Genomic DNA, 20,470 nt, shown 5'->3' on the forward strand with positions numbered 1-20,470 from the left:
AGGATTATCACATACCCATGACTCATGTCGAAAAGAAAATTAAAAACCCGATCATATGAAGAAAAATAGGCGATTCTTAAATTTGTTGATGAAAATCCAACTTGGAAGAAAAATCGCCACATCTTTGCTACTCGCAGGTTGGCTGCAACGGAAGCTGAAGATGAGTTCAAGTGGACGTTGTTAGACGCAATTGTCACAATAAAAAGTGCTTGGCGAAAGGTCACCCCACAAACCATTTCCAATGTATACCAAAAAGTGGGTTTTATAAAGCCCCTTTTAGCTGGCGCTGACGACAATGCCGATGAAGAACAGGTGGTGGTAAGTTTTTATCACATTGGTCTAATATCGCATTTTTATTTCCGTTTTCTGTATTCAAGTAAAAGTTAAGACAAAGGTTTTAACACATTTTCTTTATTGTATTGTAGATAGATGTCGTTGAAGAAGAAAGAGACTTCGGGAACATTTGGGAACGACTTGCTGCAACATTTGAGCTTTCCTCACTGGCTGATTACATATCTGAAGACGATAAAGATGCAGGTGTTGCTGAACAGCTAGAGGACAGCGAGATCGTCGACCTAGTGTTAGATGAGGAATCAGACCCAGAAGAAGAAGAAGACGAAGAGACGGTGGACGCACAGCCCATGCAAGATAATTCAGGTCTAACTTTACAGGAGATGTTTTCTATTGTGGACACAATCAGACGGTACAATCGGTTGGTTGAGAATCTGCCTGATGAAATTGCCATTATGGCCGACCGATATGAAGCCTTTTTAATGAAGGAATCGCATAAAAAGTTAATGCAGAAATCAATTACCGATTTCTTTAAATAAATCTATTACACTGTATTAAAGATTGAAAAGTGTTACATAAACTGTAAATAATGTATACTGTGTTCTCCTTTTTTCGACTTCCATTTTTGTGTGAAATAAAATAAAAATACATACTGTACCTGTATTCGATTCCTTTTGAAAATGTACCAATTGGCGAGAATTGGACCGAGAAACTTAACGTCATGGATTGCGCCTCAAAAGCTATATAGTGTAGGCTGGTATGTCGTTTATATGAATGTCGTGTATTTTTTTTTTTTAAAGCAAACTTGACCTTTTTTCATATCTTGATAATATAAGGAATGAAAAAAAATATGTTGCCATTTTTTCAAAAGACATTTAAAGGACCAAATTCAAGATGGCCGCCAACATTCAAATAACCCTATTAAAAATCAGAATATCACCAATAATACAAATTATGAACGTGGAACAAGTCCGTTTTGATGGTATTACTGTACCCATTATACAATCTTAACTATGTAAAGTGATAATCTGTCGGCCATCTTGGATTTCAAAATGGCCACCACTAAAAATTAAATTCTTTAAATAATTTTTTTTAAATATGTGTGCATAAATTTTTGTTTGTACACAATGTTCTAAAATTGTCACTTCTCACAGGATTGTCTAAATATAAGGCTGTCTAAAGTTGTCAATGTTCTCTATATAACAGATATATAATACCCCACTATGACTCTTAAATTAAATTAAATGTATGGAACAACTTACCAATTGATATCAAATATTCAACAACAATTACGTCTAACTAGATGGTGAGCTCGCTTCGCTCGCTCCCCTATAGGAAGTGTAAACAATGGTTCTCGGAATGATAATGACTCGGGTAAAAAGGTTTTAGAAGGACGTTCTCCTTGTACGTTTTCTGTCGGTTACCATTATTGAAAATGCTTGACATTCGAAAAACTAAACCTACTCTGTTTCACAGTGTCTTAGATGATTAATAACATTTCAAAGTATAGTGTTTATTGTTTGGTAGGGCGGAGGTGGGGAGGCAGAGTTCATTTGAGGGAGATGCTTATTTGAGGGATTTTTTAGTTTTAATAATATCGTAACATTTATAATCTAATAGATATGAAAAGTGGTAAAAAAAAATAACAAATGCTTGGTAAATTGTAGTTAACAGTGTGATGAATTCTATTACAAATAGTATAATTTGTGTTATTATAAATATAATACAATATTGTGTGTATAAATGTGGATGGGCGTTTATTAGATAGTTGGGTCTAGGTGGGTGTAGGCAATTATTATTCAAAGTGATGTTTTATTGGGGAGGCGTTTATTCAAATACATTATTTAATTTAAACATCTTTTGAAACTAACTTCCAGTACAGAATGTAGGCCGTTTCGGCCCAAGATGGAAGATGTTTTAGATGACTTGCAATATGGGCCCTAATGGGACACAGATAGCCTACATTTATTCCTGCCAGCTTACTCAATAAAACTCGGCTATCGGGATTTTATTTTTTAACCACTGTACCTTCACACGTGCGGTCCGATCCGAAAATAAACAAAATACTAAATGGATATAGCTACTAACGACCAACTTAACTGAAACCATGTAGTTGCAAGGTGAACCTGTGAACTTATTGTGAAATCAGAAATTTTTTTTAAAACTCTTTATAATATATTCCTAAGATAGAAATATGGAACAATATTGTAATAGTGAAACTGTTTTACATTTCGTGGTACATCTGAGATAGTTCAGGTAGGTATCCAAGGCAGATATTTGTTTTCCATTGTGCTCACCTATGTCAGAATTAACAATAATTTATATATAGATTCTAAATTACAGATCTCATTTCTTTTCATGAAAATGAAACTTGACAGGAGACAGGACCACAATATAAAACAAGTGCATTTATACCTTATTGTGAAATCCTGTATAAATATGATGTTAAATAATAAATGCGTTATTGCTATGTAATTCAATTTCTTAACCTTCAGGGCCATAGTCACCAGTATGGTTGGTAAGTTTTCAACCTGTCAACTTTTGCCAGAAGCTTGAAGGAAATACAGATACAGCTTATTCACAAGATTATTCATAGGCAGCATTAACTCCTACTTCTCATCTTCTACAATCTCAACCGATTTCATTAGGTATGTACCCCCTACAGATAGACCACCATTATACACTGGTTTGATGAGTGCACATGGTTGTGGTATAAAAACGCATGTACTAGGAAAAGACAAGAATGCCTGGTGATGACTCTTACCTGAGATGAGTGGAGGTGGACAGAGATGACATCAAGAAGCAATTATTATGTCGACCCGATGAAATATATGGCTTTTGGACATGTAGCATTGTGAAAATAGTGTTGAGGCCAGTGCTTTTGTTGAAACTGAACTTGTATTACCTATACAACCAGTGACACAAATATCTTAAATGGAAAACATCTCTAAAGGACAGAAGCACACTAATTCTGCTTTCTCTCTACAAATGCAGACAGAGAAAAAGATTCTAAGTGAAATATCATTTTGTTTGAAAGAGGCTGATCATAAAGATATTAACTTGAATACAGAGAGTCGACGAAATCTAAGTGATGTGGTTAAACTATATCCCTATATATGTCCGAGACACAAGAAAACGATATCTGCACACATGGAAAGTACACATGCTTTTATCAAATATTTCTTCGCTCATGACCACCTGTACTACCGGTTACTTCCGCTGTATCAATTTCAACAGATTACTGAAACAAATTACAGATATTGGAGTTTATGAGAGGACATGTATGTGTGGGACTTCAATTGATCAGGGTCATTGAGCGTGGTATCATTGGAATAACACAAATTAATGATTTCATCAGAGCTGGCAAATTAAAGAGAGATGATATCCCGATTAATGAAGAATGCTGCAATTCGCACAAAGGTGTTTTTTGGCCATGGCATGATGAAATTGGACAGAAAATGTTTGAGGCATTGGTAAAAGTCTTGTAGAAGCCAAACTGTCTATATGGGATCCTAAGAAAAAGACGAATATTGGCACAAAATATATATGACGGTGAATACAGGTGACAAACTTATCAAAGTAAGAGAGGACTCCTATAGAGATTATTTGGCGGTGAAATGAGGTATTGCAGTACTTTTGCCAATTTGTTTCTGAACAAGCTTGTTGGGATCACAGATCAGTCTGTGGAAGTTTGATGGATACAGTAGTAGAAAACGAAGGAACTTACTGTATCGCATTCAAGATTAGAAATATTTCATTGAAGGACTTTGGCAGAGTTAGTTGTCATTTAACTGAAGAAGTTTATGAGATGTTTTAATATGAAGAAGTGTACTGTCAGTACTATAGACCTCCTGATGGTCAACATTTTGTGTTAATCACCATGTTGTTGTCATAAGCATATCATTTTGTGTATTTCAATCTAATTATATTTAACTTACACATGTTTTAATAAGAAATTTAACCCATTTATAAAAAATTGGCGGCCATTTTTTATTAATCACCAATGTTGTTGTCATAGGCCTATCATTTTATGTGATTTAAATCAACGTCATAACTTGCACATGTTTTAATAAGAAATTTAATCAATTTTTTTTAAATGGCGGCCATTTTGAAATTCAAAATGTCAGAATACTAATGAATATAGGTTTATAATAATTCTTATATAGCAGAGAACCCATATGAACTTTAAATATTATTCATAATGGGTGTTACTTTGTCCAATATGGTACATTTATTGGATATTTTACATATTGGCGGCCATCTTGGATTTGACACCCTTAAGCTTTTTTAAAAAAATGGCAACATATTTTTTTCATTACTTTACATCCTAAAGACACTTTATCAGCTGGAATTTTGCTTTTAACAAAAAAATGACACGAAATTACATAGTGGCCTACATTAATATTTAACACATCGTTAGGCGCCAGCTTTCTCTACGCTCGAGTCTACCGGTAATGCGCTGGTAACGGCTATCGCGGGCCGGCCGAACCATAGAGGAATGACTGAACAGACATCAAATTAATTAAAGAAATTAATTAATTAAGACTGGTACAGCAATGAGCGTATAAAAACAAAATTGCGCGTAATGACAGTTCAAAACTATCACGTTTTTTAAGGCCTTAATTAAGTATATTCGTCTACTGCATGCTAGGGCTGGCTGGATTCCAGCAAAGTGGTAGCCTAGGCCTACTTTTCTGTAAAAAAAATCATGAATCTTTAAGTCGAAATTCGCGCAAGTCGAACTTTTTGATCGGTCCCATTAGATTCGACTTAGGCGGAGTTGACTGTATTGCAATATTTGTATTCCTCTTTCTTAACTATAAAATTGGGAAAAGTTAAAACTTTCAATTTTAAATAAATCGATGAATCAAAATGATTGAAAATATGGTTTTGTTGTGTAAAATAAAACTGTTTTAAAACAATATTTTAATACACAAACAGACACAAAAAAACCATAGAAGAATGAAATATAATCCATTTAGGAAGATGTAATAATTTTGTGACATGCTCGCTCCTTGCTGCAAGGTCTAGTATTATTAGTACGCTTGAACAGAACAGAGCGATATTAGAAAGTGTGGTATACCAACAGTTATTAATGCGATCAACAAAATGTGATGGGAAATGGAACAAAATAGGATTTGTTTTTGTTTTTTAGTGTATAAATTATATGCAGGATTTATAATGAAATCTAGAGAAAACAAGGGTGGTTTATGACATATATGCGGAGGGATCTTTGATCAGATTATTTTTATATTATTATTATTTTATATTTTCGCGCCGCAGCTCTAGCCAGCTAGGTCCCAGGAGGACACATTCATTAATAAGCTGTTTCATAGCGGTAGCTTTAGTATCTAAGGCTGACAGTTTTGTGAATTTGGAAACTCGACTATAATTTATAGGTAGCTGCTGGACCCAAAAAACGTCTGGGAGAAGACAGTATTATTGAGATGTAGACGGAAATCTGTAAAATCTTGATCAATAAATAATAACTTCGTTTTTGCTGTCAACCAGGCCGGTATTATAATAAGTCACTGTAGAATAATCATTCGATAATGGTCAAAACTTTATTTTGGCTCTGTCAACATAAAGGGAGGTATTTACAATGACTTTCTTTGACTGTCAATCTAGGCCAATGTTATAATAATACGCCGTCAGATATTAAATCATTGAAACAGTCCTCGTAAATTTTTTGTTGGTTATCAGATGCCGTGGGGGGGGGGGGGGGGGGGTCCAATCAATTATCGTCAGAAGGTGAACAATCAGTCTAGGTAGCAGCAGCAGATTATTAGGAACGCCTGCTCCATTAATTAATCCAGAAAAAGGTTTGTACATTATCTATTTGTTTATTAGCCTTCTCCTAACACAATTATATTTTCTTTAAAAAAAAGGTTTTATAAGTGGTTTCAACATTTATGATAGTAATGTCACAGTTCTGTGTCTGGACGCAAGTTCATAGACCTACTAGTTATATTATTCATATTAACTGATACTTACTCTTCATTACCGTAAAGTTCAGTTTTAATGAAATATATAATATAAATTGGCTTCGTAACAATTAATTAGTGTTGAAAAGGTTAGTTTTTTGGTGATAGGTGAAAATGACATGTAACTTCGTAATCAATTTATTTTTTTTGTATAAAGGCCCAATTACACTGACGATAACGACGGACGATAAATATATAGCATGCATTTTTTTTACATAAACCAAAAGAAATTAGAAAGGGTTTCGTTCTAGACCTATAGGATAATCATTTATGCTGTCTTTGATAATAATAATGTTTTTCAAATTCCAATCAAATGATGTCATGATAAATAAAAACAATAAAATCGCTGTATTGTCACGATATTATTGGTCTTACTAATCATGACGTCATTTGATTGGACGTGTGAAAAATATAATTTTCATCAAAGGAATTGTTTATATTTCTTTTGGTTTAGACTTATGTATTAAAAATGCACATTTGTCTATTTATCGTCGATCGTTATCGTCCTAGTGTATGGGCCTTATGCTGTAAATGTTCAATTAATTGATCATTCCGATTTTATTAGTTGGACTCTTGCACAGTTGCTGTCTAATCGTTGTTGTGTAATATCATTTAGAACCATATTAAAATCATAAAGAGATTCATATTCCTTAACATGTGGCTGTGCATGGAAGTCTGGTCTACACAAACTCGGGCCCGGGCCTGAAAGTGTTGGTGAATTCATAATTATACTTAATATTATATTTATATATATATATATATATATAATTATATTATTATACAATTGAAAGCAAAACCCGTTGAATCTCAAATCATTAGGACTAGAAAGTTGGCTTATCAATCAAATAAATACTTTCGTTCAAAATGAAACTCCAACCTCTCTAATCAAAAGATTGAACTCGAAAACGGACCGTTTTTTTTAATTGGGTATGTTGAAACATTTCAATATTCATTTAAAAAAGTACATTAATTATGGTATTGATCAGTGGCTATAGAGGCGTAAAAACCCTCGGTCAATATCATGTAAAATGCACTGTGGAAGGATCATTATTAAGACTGCAAAATTGGGCTTATCAACAAATAAATACTTTCGTTCAAAATGTAAAATCAAGGCTGAAAAATTGGGCTTATCAACAACAAAATATTTTACTATTGGACGCGATAACATCAAGGATAATCAGTATAATTATTAATATAGCCACTGTTACTAGTTTTATTCTACATGCTAAAGTAAATAAAAATCCACTAGAAAACAAGCAAGTCTGAATGTTATGCTTATTAGCCATGTTATGTTTGTTACTGTAGGCCTATGATTGTTTGCAATGTCCACATATTATTTCCGTGGGCATATCCATAATGTATCACTCACAAAAAAGACGTGTGAGGTTCTTTCTTTAGATTTTGAAGAATGATTTGTGTTACAGGTTGACACAAGAGTCAAATGCTCAAGATATCGGCTAACGCCATGGGACCCTTGGCTTATCAATGAATAATAAATACAGTACTACAGTACTTTCGTTCAATTGAAATCGGAATCTGACCGTTTCATTAAATTGGGTGTGATTAGGCCTAAACATATAATAATTTATTAAAAAGGTACAATAAAAACAAATGCATCAGAGGCGTAAAGAACCCACGGTCAATATCATGTAAAATGTGTTATAAGCACTGTGGAAGGGGTCATTATTATTAAACTGGAAAATTCGGCTTATCAACAAATAAATACTTTCGTTTAAAATGTAAAATAAGACTGCAAAATTGGGCTTATCAACAAATAAATACTTTCGTTCAAAATGTAAAATAAGACTGCACAATTGGGCTTATCAACAAATAAAATACTTTTTTTTTCGAAATGTAAAATTAAGACTGGAAAATTGGGCTTATAAACAAATAAATACTTTTTTTCAAAATGTAAAATTAAAACTGGAAAATTGGGCTTATAAACAAATAAATACTTCCGTTCAAAATGTAAGAAAACATTTTTTAAATATAATCCTTAAGCTCTGTCTATACTATCAAACTAAATATGATGTGCCCATATTATATAGACATGACGATGTCATATCACTACGATAATCGGGCATATCACTACCATATTTGGACACATCACACTTTTTTTTGTTAAACTAGTTGGGACAGTGTAGACACAGAACTATGTGATCGAAACATAAGTCGGAATTGGACTGACGCGATTGATTTAATTGGGTATTTTTATTAATGTAATGATTCATTAAAAACTATAATAATACCGATACACGTTTGGTATTGATCAATGGTGCAAAAGAAAGAAATAATGTTATAACAGGATTTGGTGATAGCTTAGCAATAATACAACCCATATACTGTACTATTATTATAAATACCTATTACAAATCCATTCAAATAACTTTTCATCGCGAACCGAAAATGTATAAATGTTATTCTACAGACCGTAATTATATATTCAAAAGCCATATTATTATTATTAATACCTAAATGCGATAGTAATAACCACATACATTATTCCCAATACAAATTTGTGCATTTAATTCTAGAAAGAAACGACTGTGCTGACAGGCCAATGACATAAATCACAAGTAAAGTCCCAATTGTTCACTTGCGTTTTGATTGGCCGACCTATTATATTAGATTAATGAAGACTGTTCTTACAACTGTCCAGTCAAAAAGTTACGCGGCGTTTTTTGTAAGAAATATTTCTTGTTTATTATGTAGTGATACCGGCTATTGTATTAGCATTACCAAGATCTTATCTTTCATATTATAAATAATTAAAGATTCTGACAAAATTAATCAATCAATATATCTTTTAAAAATCAATTACCTTTATTTACATCAACTAGAGGGTGAGCTCGCTTCGCTCGCTCCCCCTCTAGGAAGTGTAGACGATGGTTCTCGGAATGATAATGTTCTCCTTATACGTTTTCTGTCGGTTACCATTATTGAAAATGCTTGACATTCGAAAAATATTTGAAACCAGGTTGTTGCAAGGTGAACTTATCTTAAACCCGGAAATTACTTTGACCGGGAAGAATTGAAATTGAGATGAAAATCTAATGTTGAAATCATAAATTTTGTTAAAAAACTCTTTATAACATCTTCCTAAGATAGAAATATGGAACAATAGCGTTGATGTGAACACTAATGTTATCAAATCTACGTTTCGCAGTACATCCCAGATAGATAAGGTAGGTATCCAAGGCGGAGATTTGTACCGAAGTTTTTGCATTGTGCTCGCCTATGTCAGAATTAACCATAATTTATATATAGATACATATAACCTATAATTCGTCAGTGACTAATTAAATCTAGTATTTTATTTATTTGGATATAAATATTTTCTTTTAAACTTGCAATATTGAATATTGTATGTGTTTTTTATATATGTTTGTTAATAAATATTTTCAGCCTCTAAAAAAGTGCTGCTGTTTTGTAGCTTTTTATACATACCGAAATAAATAAATAAATAAAATACAATCATATTCACACACCATAGCCATTAAAAAAAAAAATCAATACAGAAAGAAATACAAATGTGTACTTACGGTCAACGCTTCCATAGGTGATAGTAAAACCTGTACCTCCGATAGATGAATCAGTTAGGAATTTAACATACAACTGGTTGGATGATGCATTAAAATTTGACGGAGCATTGAGACCACAAAATTTACTAACCAATGGTGCATAAGGACTTATTCCATCACGAACCTATAACAAAATAACTTTAAATTAAAAAATGTATTTTAAGTCTTGAAATCATGCTGGTAGTGCATCAATCATTCTGGTCATTTTTATTACCTATATGTATAGATGCGGGCTACATTCAACAGTATAAACTCTCTCTATAACTTATTATAATATAGATCAAATTTATTTTGATTGAAAACAGAGGCTGGAATATCAGTAATATTTTATCAATCTGTCAATAGAAATAATTTGTTACTACTGATACTGTACCGTTTTCAAAGAATACTATTGACCCTAAATCAGCATCACTATAATGACTCATATCTACAGTATTTTAAATTTCAAAAAGGTATTGCATGAAAAATAAATATTTATTAAATCAGATTTTGAATATGCCAGTTTTAATGAAGTTATCATTTCCATAGGTTAATAAAACGAACAAAAATAATTATTTCACATATGAATGAACAGTTAAATTTAACCAAAAACCCATTTTCTCAGACAATTTGACTATATTTTGCTTTAAATTTTCAGGTTGAGGATTCAATTTTTTAGTCAAAGTAAATAACTATTATGTGACATGTTGATATAAAGTTTTCGGTACACCACATGTATTAGATCTAAAAAGAACTGTTGAGTTACTCGACGTTTCGATCAATATGCTTCTGAGGATGATCAAAGCATATTGATCGAAACGTCGAGTAACTCAACAGTTCTTTTCAGAACTAATACATGTGGTGTACCGCAAACTTTATATATCAGACATTTGATTTCACCATGCAAACCTTCAAACAATATATTATGTGACATTAAAATGGCATATTCAACAACAAAAATGTAAAAAATAATATCACAGCCACTTTATCACGGAGTATGCAAACAGGGCCAGAACATTATTTATTACAAATCCAACACCAAAATTGATATTGACCAGACCGTGTCTAGAGATTAACATGGGTAACAAGTGGTTACCTCTAATCTCTGAATGTCTGTAAAATCATCACAAGTTAAGGATTTGTTATATTTTTGTGATTCTCTTTCATATAAGTAAACTTGTGAGGCCTAATTCTAAAGTGTGCTCCACTATAAAGTTAGTTAACACATTGTGCAAAAAGCAGACAGAAGAATAGTAAAATTATATTACCTCAATATAGTCATAGTCACACTGTCCTCCAAGCCCAGACTCAATATCAAATGAAGAGCCAAATGAAAGTTGAACCAATTTGTTGACATCAACTGATATGAGCCAAGTGCAAACCAAGTTGTCTTCATACAGGCCGTCATTATCTACATCAATATCTGTAAAAGTGCCTGATGGTGATGTTAGACTTCCACCACATCCTTGTGCCACACCTTGATTGAAATAATACGCGAGAAATTAACAGATTTTGCAAAGTGAAATTATTCTTTTAAAAAGAAGTTCAACTTCACAAGCCAAGAAACAAAAGATTCATATTTCAACTGTAGTTACAATAATGTAATTTATTTCTCTTGATTTTTCCCTCTGTATTTTATAAGGAGTCTCATCCATGATAGACTAACAGAAGGTGGAATCAGCTATTCATGAATTATAGATTTTCTTTCAAATATGCACCAAATGATTATATTTACAAGAGAGAAAAATGGGTAAATCAAGAGTTAATTTTGGGGTCCCTTTATTATTTTTTTTCCAGTTTGCCGATGATGACACCTTTGGTAAAGCTCAGTTAAGGCAATCATTTCAAATTTGGGTAAATGTACCTAAACTAAAAATGTGTAATAGAAATTTCTTATTTATGAATTTGATTTAATTTATGTTTTTTAAAATGCCTCTCTAGAAAACAAAAGATTTATAAAAAAAAATCTAACATAAAATAAACACAATGAAACATTGGGGAAACTATGGATTATCAGAATGTAATAAATCCTGTCCCAGAATTCAGATGTCTAGGTGTGTATCTGTAAATTATAGTTAATGAATTTTTAAAATCATTCAACCTACTGAACGTCTCATAATATCCAGCTTTGAATCCTCCGTGTGTTGAAGATACATCCGAGAGGAAGTTGAGTAGCATTGTTTTATTTGTACTCTTTATAGGATCTGGTAAAACTTCTCCACACAGTGGTCCAGCTAGTACAGGATTGTTTGTTGTTGGTCCATCATAAATGGTAAGGGAATCATACAAACATGATGAATGTACTTCAATATCAAACATTGAAAAGCTGGAAAATGTTATTATTGCATATTAAAAAATAATATATATAAAATTCATCTAAAACCTTTTTTTTGTAAAAATTCATGAGTAAGGTCATAATTAGGTTTGATTAAATCTTAATGTTGTACTGTATTTTTTTCATCCTTTTTTACAAATTCACAGGCATAGAAGAAATTCTACACCACCTGGTGATAACAAGAATGTGTGTGAATGCTCTTAAGCAAGATTTGAAATTTGAACCTTCTACTTTCCTTGCTTTATGCTCATATTGTTATAGATTAGTGTTATTATTCTGTTTCAAATAAAAACAAATAAACAATTGATTTTACTGCTTACACCAATTCCACCACTCTATTGTCATTGACTGTAATAAGCCATGTACAATTCTCGTTGTTCCTGTATGTTCCTGTATCAGTTGTTGACACCTGACCAGCTGGGCCAACATATTCACCACCACAACCTGCAAATAACAATACATTTAAATACCTGGGTGTATTGAGTTCTCGTAACTAAAATATAGATTCTTACTTGTAGCATAGATATTATACTGAACTTGTACAGCAAAGTATAGCTCATTTTGATGCTTACTCATATGGGCCATACCATTTTTCACATTTCAATGTTAGTGCTAGTCATATTCACCATTTATGTACCAGATTTCTGACATTACCCTATGCTTTTTCGAACATGTACACTTCCCGAGGTATTAAAAGTATATTTTGCCAAATTTATTACAAAATGAAAATTTCCTATTTAAATAAAAAGTATGAAATAAGTTGTTTTAAATGTTTGTCATTGAATGTGATATTTTTTGTATAAGAATTTGTATTCCATTATACTGAATGTTCAAAAGTTACATATTAATACAATTTGTCTCAAGACTAGTTATGGCACTTGGCAATTGTTGTGTTGTAAATCAAACTTTTTGGTGCATTGGAAATTATGGGATTTAGTTTTTAAAATCATAAAAATAAAATTGTTCTGAAACATGGTAAATTATGTATATCGGCCATTGCAGTCATCTAAAGGGTTAAGATCCAACAAATATTTACTACCAAATTGTGATAATAGCAAAACTGTCTTTTACTAGCAGCAAAACTGATGTACCTTGTTCAAATTTGAGTGAAAATCCCACTCTAGTATCTGACGAATCACTGTAGAAATTCAAAAACATTGAGCCTTCACTTTCAATTGGATCTGGTAGAGAATCACCACAATATGTCCCCAATACACTATTGCTACTATTATAGATTTTAAGTCCATCATATGCACAGTTTGTTGCTTCTGCAAAGACAATATTCAATAATTAAGTTGTTAATTATAAATCTCAAGTGGAAAGATTCTGGGATTTGGTCATACCCACTCTTGAAGTATCTATATATAAATTTACGTAAGGGCAAAATTTTGTAAATTGTGCGTTACTTCGAGAATGTTTACTTGATGGTATATAAAGTTGGTTCGTACTTTCGGTACTGATTTTAACCACCTGATGTAACCTTGTTTACTAATTAAATTGAGTTACATAATTAGTTATTAGCCACCTTCACATAAGATTTTATCGTGCTTTTGCATCGTGATATTGAATATCACGTTAACAGGAAGAGCGTTCACATAAAATTGGACATCATGATATAAGTATGCTAATGAGGTGCACTGATGCGTGAAAGGCCAAACACACATGTTCTGAGCATACGTGGGAAGGGATTGTTGATTTGTTTTTGTAGTGTGGACCTCTTCTTTATCGAAATATTGCTTAACGATAACAAATGTCCATGGTTCTGTTACGGATGAGCCATGGCATCTTTGCCTCAAATATTTCGTGTCAAAAAGTAGCCTAAGTAGCGAGCTTGAATTAATTTAAAAACAAACCTAGCCCGTCTGTAATTTCACGCTTACTTTTCCGAAGTTGTTACAATTTCGGCATGAATAAAGAACGTTCCAAATCGATGATATTTATTAACTCCGTAATTTTGCAGAACCTTAGGTTTCAAAACACATGATTTTAACTATAACAATCTCACAACTACCACAACTGTACTACATCGAATATTTTATTATTTATTACAGTTCTTTAATTTTAATATATTTACTGAAATTCATGACAAAAATATTAAATATGCATACATAGGTCTAGAATAGTTAGTAAATAGGCCCTACCCCCACCGTTTACATACAATAGATGTTTTACTTTGTAAAAAATATTCGGCCTAGAAATTTACGATGTCTGTTTAGGAATTAGCTTTGTTTAAAAAATCAGTTCCCTGTCAAGTCTATAAATTGATGAATATGAAATCATCTACACATATAGTTTACAAAATAAAGGCAAGTTGCGGCGTGCATGCAAATAGCCTTTGTGGTTGATCGAGTTTTGGTTGGATGGTCTAGGCTAGCTTTCGAAATAGTCTCACAATGTTTCACATTAATTTCTGGTTTGTCCTCCCGATTTTGATATTTCATTCTTTAATTGTCTAACTAACTTGATGTATGATGTCCGAAACGATATAGTGGGTTAAACCTAAGAAATTTAACTATCAAAGCAAAAACAACTTCTTAAGAACTTTAAAAATCAAAACTACAACAATGGAGACCTTTTCCGGTGGGTGGCCGATGACGCAGTAAATAACCACGCGCCGATTGGTTGAATTTCGTCTCTACATATAACGGTGTCTAATATATCATGATAACTTCGTAAGATCATGATAATTAACGTGCTCTCCGAGAGCACGTTAGCCGGAATTAACGTGATATCCAAGATCATGTTAACGACTTCCTGCAGGTTCACATTGAACATCATGATAAAGAAACTCACGATAATTTCTGAATGTAAACCTAGCTTAATAGCTAGGTTTACATTCAGAAATTATCGTGAGTGACGAAATTCAACCAATCAGCGCTCGGTTGCTAATCGGGTGATGTATGGGTCATCGACCCAACCGGAAGCCGACGACTCCAACAACAACAACAATAATTTTGACAGCGCGTTATATTTTTTTTGACGTCTCCATCTTTCAACCAAAACTGAACTCGCGCAACGCAAACCACAACAAACCAACAAACAAGCTACCGCACCACATCACACACCATGTTCTCAACGTTTGACCTCTGTCACGCAACATTGCACCTCATTAGCATATATACTTATATCATGATATCCAATTCTATGTGAACGCTGTTCCTGCTAACGTGATATTCAATATCACGATACGAGAGCACGATAAAATCTTATGTGAACGTGACAATTAAAAATGAATTTAGGTAAAAATAAAAATAAACGTTGTAGTGGTGTACTTTACTATTTCAATCGACTATGACAGTGACAGTTTTAACAATGTATTTATTATTTATAGGTCTATAAAACATGAAATTATATTTTGTTCCCCATCCCTCAACCCTAATGTTACATACAAAACACAATTGGGTTTGTTTAAATGAGTTAAAATAAAAAGTTTCTTTTTCGGAAGTAATTCCCAGGGTGCTAATTTTAGTTCACTACATCAATCATTGTGTCTATTTAGTCGTTTCTGTAACGACATGTATGTTCTGCGTTCCGGGGGCACGATCTAGATGGTACACGCGCAAAGCGAGCATGCCATTTAGTTTCATTAAATTAAAAAATAAACCATCTTTGATGGAATTAATAAACAGAATTACCTTCAATTTCAAATGGCTCTTGAAATCGTATACGAAGTCGCTTTGTTGGATCATAATTTATAAGATAGTCACATGATAAACCATTATCATAATTATTTGGATAGCCAGGAGACGTAATTGTTCCATTTGTAGTGTTGAACGTTAAACCACATTCTAAAAACAAATTAAAGAATAACATCTTATTATTTAAAAGATTTTTTTTTATGTAAAAAAAAAACACTTAAAATAGTGAGAGACCTGATTTAAACTTGAATTGTCCATTTTTAAATTGACAGTGCTTTCTTGTTATGGTCAGCATTTATAGCGCTCAAACCCTACCTACAGTCCATGTTCCCTGAAAACCTGTCCCTTCATTTGTGTTATCTGAACGCATTCTGAAGGTGAGTTGATTGTTTGTTGAATTAACTGTTAATGGAGAAGTATTTCCACAGAAGTTTCCAAGAGGTCTGTCGGATGTAGAACCTCCATCAAATGCCTTTCAATCAAATTAAACATGATACAAATATTTTATTTCACAGGGAAACAATTATTTTCAGTACTGTTACTATACATTCAAAGAACGGTAATAAGTTATCATTGAAGAGTTTTGAATACATACATAAAATACATTAACTCATTAACTCCTAATTGTATTAAAAATTTAATTTTGAAAAGAATTTATTTTTAATATTCATTACTCATTTACTTACAAGAAATCCAAAATATACATTGATACATATACAAAATACAATTGAGTACATATACAGCAGGCCCGTAACCAGGGGGGGATCGGGGGGATCGTACGATCCCCCCGCTGAACAGCGAGTTCCGCTTGGCCTCCCACATTTTTTTTGCTGGGCATACTAACACAACACGACGATTGTTCACTACAGGCCTAGTCAAGCCTTAATAAATTTAATTAATATATATATATATATTTTAACTAAAATATAAAAACCTAACACTAAACTGGAGCTAGCTGTACACAGAGCATAGTTGTTGTTTGGTTGACATAACAGGGTATTCCCCTACACAGGTCTCCGCGTGCGTGTGTGACGTGCCCAGCCAGCTGCTTGATAGAGAAAGCATGCAGCTCACACGCAAGTGCAAGATGCAATGGTTGAGTGAATTCAGGGATCATCTTAATTCCATGGTTTTTTACCTAAACACCACATGATGGTGAATATGCCTGTTAAAGTCTCAATGATACGATCCCTAATGTACCATGTTGTTGCTAGGACGCTTGAAAGGAGGAGGGATCTAGCCTAATTTCGGTCGGCAAGAGAATGCCGTCCTCTGACAATATAAGGTCGGCAATTGAAATTTGTGGGCTGGAAATTACACCAACAATATAGTTCATAAACAAAAGAGAATAGCCGAAAATGCGATTTGCGGCCATAGGCCTATAGAGAAAAAAAATTCGAGGGTATGGTTCCAGTGGCGGATCTAGCGGGGGCGTATTTATTTTTTAAATTAAATAGATTTTAAAAACACGTATTGTTTCGACGGTCATCAATCACTGATGGTTTGCACATTTTCATAGTGAAAATAGTACGTCGGAGCACATCGTCAGCTTGATCGCATTCCACCAAGCATGTACGTCGACATCCTTTGTGTACTATCAATCTCTAGCGTTACCAACGATCAAAGGAGCAAGTTGATAAAAGCCACGTGGTGAGCTTGGCCTTGGTCGCGTTCCACTAAGCAGGTCGGCATCCTTTGTGATTGTCACTCCCGTGTTGTAGAGTAGAGGTACCTCAGACGATCAATAGAGTTGATTAAGCCACATGGTCAGTGCTACTATTATTAAAACGTATTACTATTAAAATATTACCAATGCTGCAGCATTTCATGACCCTTGTTGTTTTATTTGCTTTCCCGTCGATGATTCTCATAAACACATCGCGATGACATCATGACAAAAGAGGTGTTTTGTTTTTTTCAAATCACTAAATATAATGTAATCGAGCCGGACCGCTAATTTTAAACGATCGTTTAAACCACCAGGTCGTTGAATATGCCGTGATTTTAATTGTCAAAAACATGACCGTCAGTCGATGGCTCGGAGTTTCGATAAATCTCGCGGCGCATGTGTTACGTGGTGGTGGAAAACACTCTCAGCAAGTTTGCTTCATTATATTAATGAGACTCTGTGACAACCCGCTTTAACGTGACGTCATTTTACTTAAGCTGCATGATGCGTGCGAAGAAGAACAAAGAACTTATAAGTTCTTTGAGAAGAAGTAGTCACTGCAATCGACCCGGCGCGTGTGTAAGAAAATAATACCGGCCTAGTCTAGGACAAGTTTATGCTTATATAAAAGCTGGAAAACATCGTCGCGTTGTAAAAATTTAGATGTAAAGTACACAGGCAAGTTGTTAGCTTGCTTTGGTACCCTAGGTAAGTATCAGCTGCATGTTCCAAATGTCGTAATTTGCGAGCTTTAGAGTGTTTGGTAAATGACATTATGAGATGTTTGTAAATCGTTTTAAATGACTTACAATGCGCTAGAACGCCAAAATTTCCAGGGGCCGTCGGCCCCTGGATCCCGACCGGGGGCCCTTGGCGGCCCCCTGGCCCCCAGCCAATGTTTGCTCGCTTCGCTCGCAAAGTTATGCCACCCCTATTTCAATATCCCGCCGTCAAACCTGGTTACGGCCCTGATTACAACATTTACACTGGATTTTCAATAATAGGTTTAGAAATTCAGATGGAAGGAATGAATTTATAAATCTTACAGTCAGAACATCACCAGTACATGAGTAGCCGGTCCCTTTAATATCAAAGTTATTGTCAAATTCAAATTTGACGTGGTAACCGTGTTCAACAATAATAGTCCAGATACATTCTTCATTTGAGTGGTAATTACTTGGATAGTTACTACTTTTAATGGTGCCAGTGTTCCCATGGAAATTTCCTCCACATCCTGGAAACATAATGAAAATATGATATTAACTTTAAAAACAAACTGTTTTTTTAAAGTAATTGTTTTGTATAAAATGTATTTAAGTTCTTTTTGTCTTATTTTTGTTTGTATTACTATAAGTAAATAATATAAATTTGAGTATACCTGATGTAACTGTAGTCCATTCCAATCTGAAACCTTGAGCTGCTTCAAATGCATCAGACATAAATTGTACTAATGCTTTATTTGAAGATGTTGTGACAGTTGATGGAAGAGTGTTTCCACACCATGGATTCTGCCCAGAAATCTTTGGTGAGTCAAAGTTACCTCCATTGAAAACAGCAAGATAGTCATAAATACAATCAGGATGACTTTCAATGTCAAATGCTGTAAATGATAACTGTAAGAAAAACAGACAATTTGTAGTAATTTATCCATATTAAACTTTTTTCTGATTTTTAATATAAAATAAAGAAATTTAATTATGAGTTTCACAAATGAAAGGATATATAAAAATAAAATAGAAATTAGATAAGACTATTTTGTAACAATAATAACTGAGGAAGGACAAGTGTTGAGCTAGAGTGTTGATGAGTTCTGCCAAAAAGCTCTGCACATTTTTTCTGCCTGTTTTACTTGATCGTTTATCTTCATTGAGATCTAGTCACTGATACCCATAACATTGTCATTTTTCAGCAATTTGTGCCTTTTTTTATCTTAAGGAGGTACTGTATTTTTTACCACACATACGTTACAGAATTTGTAAAATACAACTTGAATATAATCTTACCGTAAGCTGTGATCCTGGAGGTCCTTCAACCAGCCAAACACATTTATCAAAATGATTGTAATCGAGTGGAAAATTTGGACTTGTAATTACACCATCTGTTCCAGACACTAAACCACCACAAACTAAAAAGTAGAAAATTAAAAAAATAATATAAATAAAAATAAAATAAAAAAATAATTTATTCATTTGTATTTTGCAAATTCAATTAAGATATGTTTAAATGATGCACAAACAAAGAAATCTTATTTATACTACTACTAACATCTTCATTTATAAACGCTTCTCAGACTGAGGGTATGAAAATGAAAAGATCAAATGAATACATTATGTGACAAACCTGAGGCACCATATGTGGCAGAAAATCCTTCAAACTGAACTGTGTCATCAGTGAAAAATCTTGCATAAAGTGAAGCATGTGGAAGAACAATTGGTAAAGGTGCATCTGGTCCACAGTATTTACCAATTAATTCCCCTGACACACCAACGCCTGTAAATTAAGCACATTTAAAGATATAAATATTATAACTCAACTTTTAAAAATGGTAGAAAGTATGTAGAAATGTATTTCAATTTATTTATGAATTCCATTCATTTGTATGCAATTAAAGTTCAAAATAACGACATGCTTACAACAAATGCATGTGCTCTCCAATGGCAAATTTAATATAATGCAAATTATTTCTATTTTAATCTATCATAGCTCCTAAGAAAGTGATTTAAACTTATTATGGAAAATATGAATTCTTGTAAAAATGTTTCCTATCGGATGTTGTGACGTCATCAGTTTAAAAAGACAGATTTTCATCTTTTTTGTCATAGTTCATATATTTAAAAGAGCGTGTATCTCAATTCTGCGTAACCTGAATTTTAATTTACATTTATTATGTTTGTGATAATAATACTCTTTTATTTAGATTTGTAACATTGTCATGTCAAAAATTATAATTAAATGTGGACACTGACAGAACAGTGCTGCTGTAACTTGTCATA

General features: G+C 33.2%; 1 protein-coding gene across 2 annotated transcripts in view; it reads right to left on the reverse strand.

The window, feature by feature from the left end:
* LOC140040708 (cubilin-like) overlaps nt 1–20,470 on the reverse strand; it is a 143,223-nt gene that overhangs the window by 20,068 nt on the left and 102,685 nt on the right. For both annotated transcript variants that reach the window (XM_072086837.1, XM_072086838.1), the window contains 11 exons: nt 19,818–19,967; nt 19,481–19,602; nt 18,856–19,090; nt 18,524–18,711; nt 16,124–16,280; nt 15,806–15,958; nt 13,262–13,438; nt 12,491–12,614; nt 11,941–12,161; nt 11,104–11,312; nt 9,818–9,980 (listed from right to left, as the gene is read on the reverse strand). In XM_072086837.1, coding sequence (XP_071942938.1) covers nt 9,818–9,980; nt 11,104–11,312; nt 11,941–12,161; nt 12,491–12,614; nt 13,262–13,438; nt 15,806–15,958; nt 16,124–16,280; nt 18,524–18,711; nt 18,856–19,090; nt 19,481–19,602; nt 19,818–19,967 — 1,899 coding nt within the window. The remainder of the gene's footprint in view (nt 1–9,817; nt 9,981–11,103; nt 11,313–11,940; nt 12,162–12,490; nt 12,615–13,261; nt 13,439–15,805; nt 15,959–16,123; nt 16,281–18,523; nt 18,712–18,855; nt 19,091–19,480; nt 19,603–19,817; nt 19,968–20,470) is intronic.

Source organism: Antedon mediterranea, chromosome 2 (assembly GCF_964355755.1).
Source record: "Antedon mediterranea chromosome 2, ecAntMedi1.1, whole genome shotgun sequence".
NCBI classification, from domain to species: Eukaryota; Metazoa; Echinodermata; class Crinoidea; order Comatulida; family Antedonidae; genus Antedon; species Antedon mediterranea.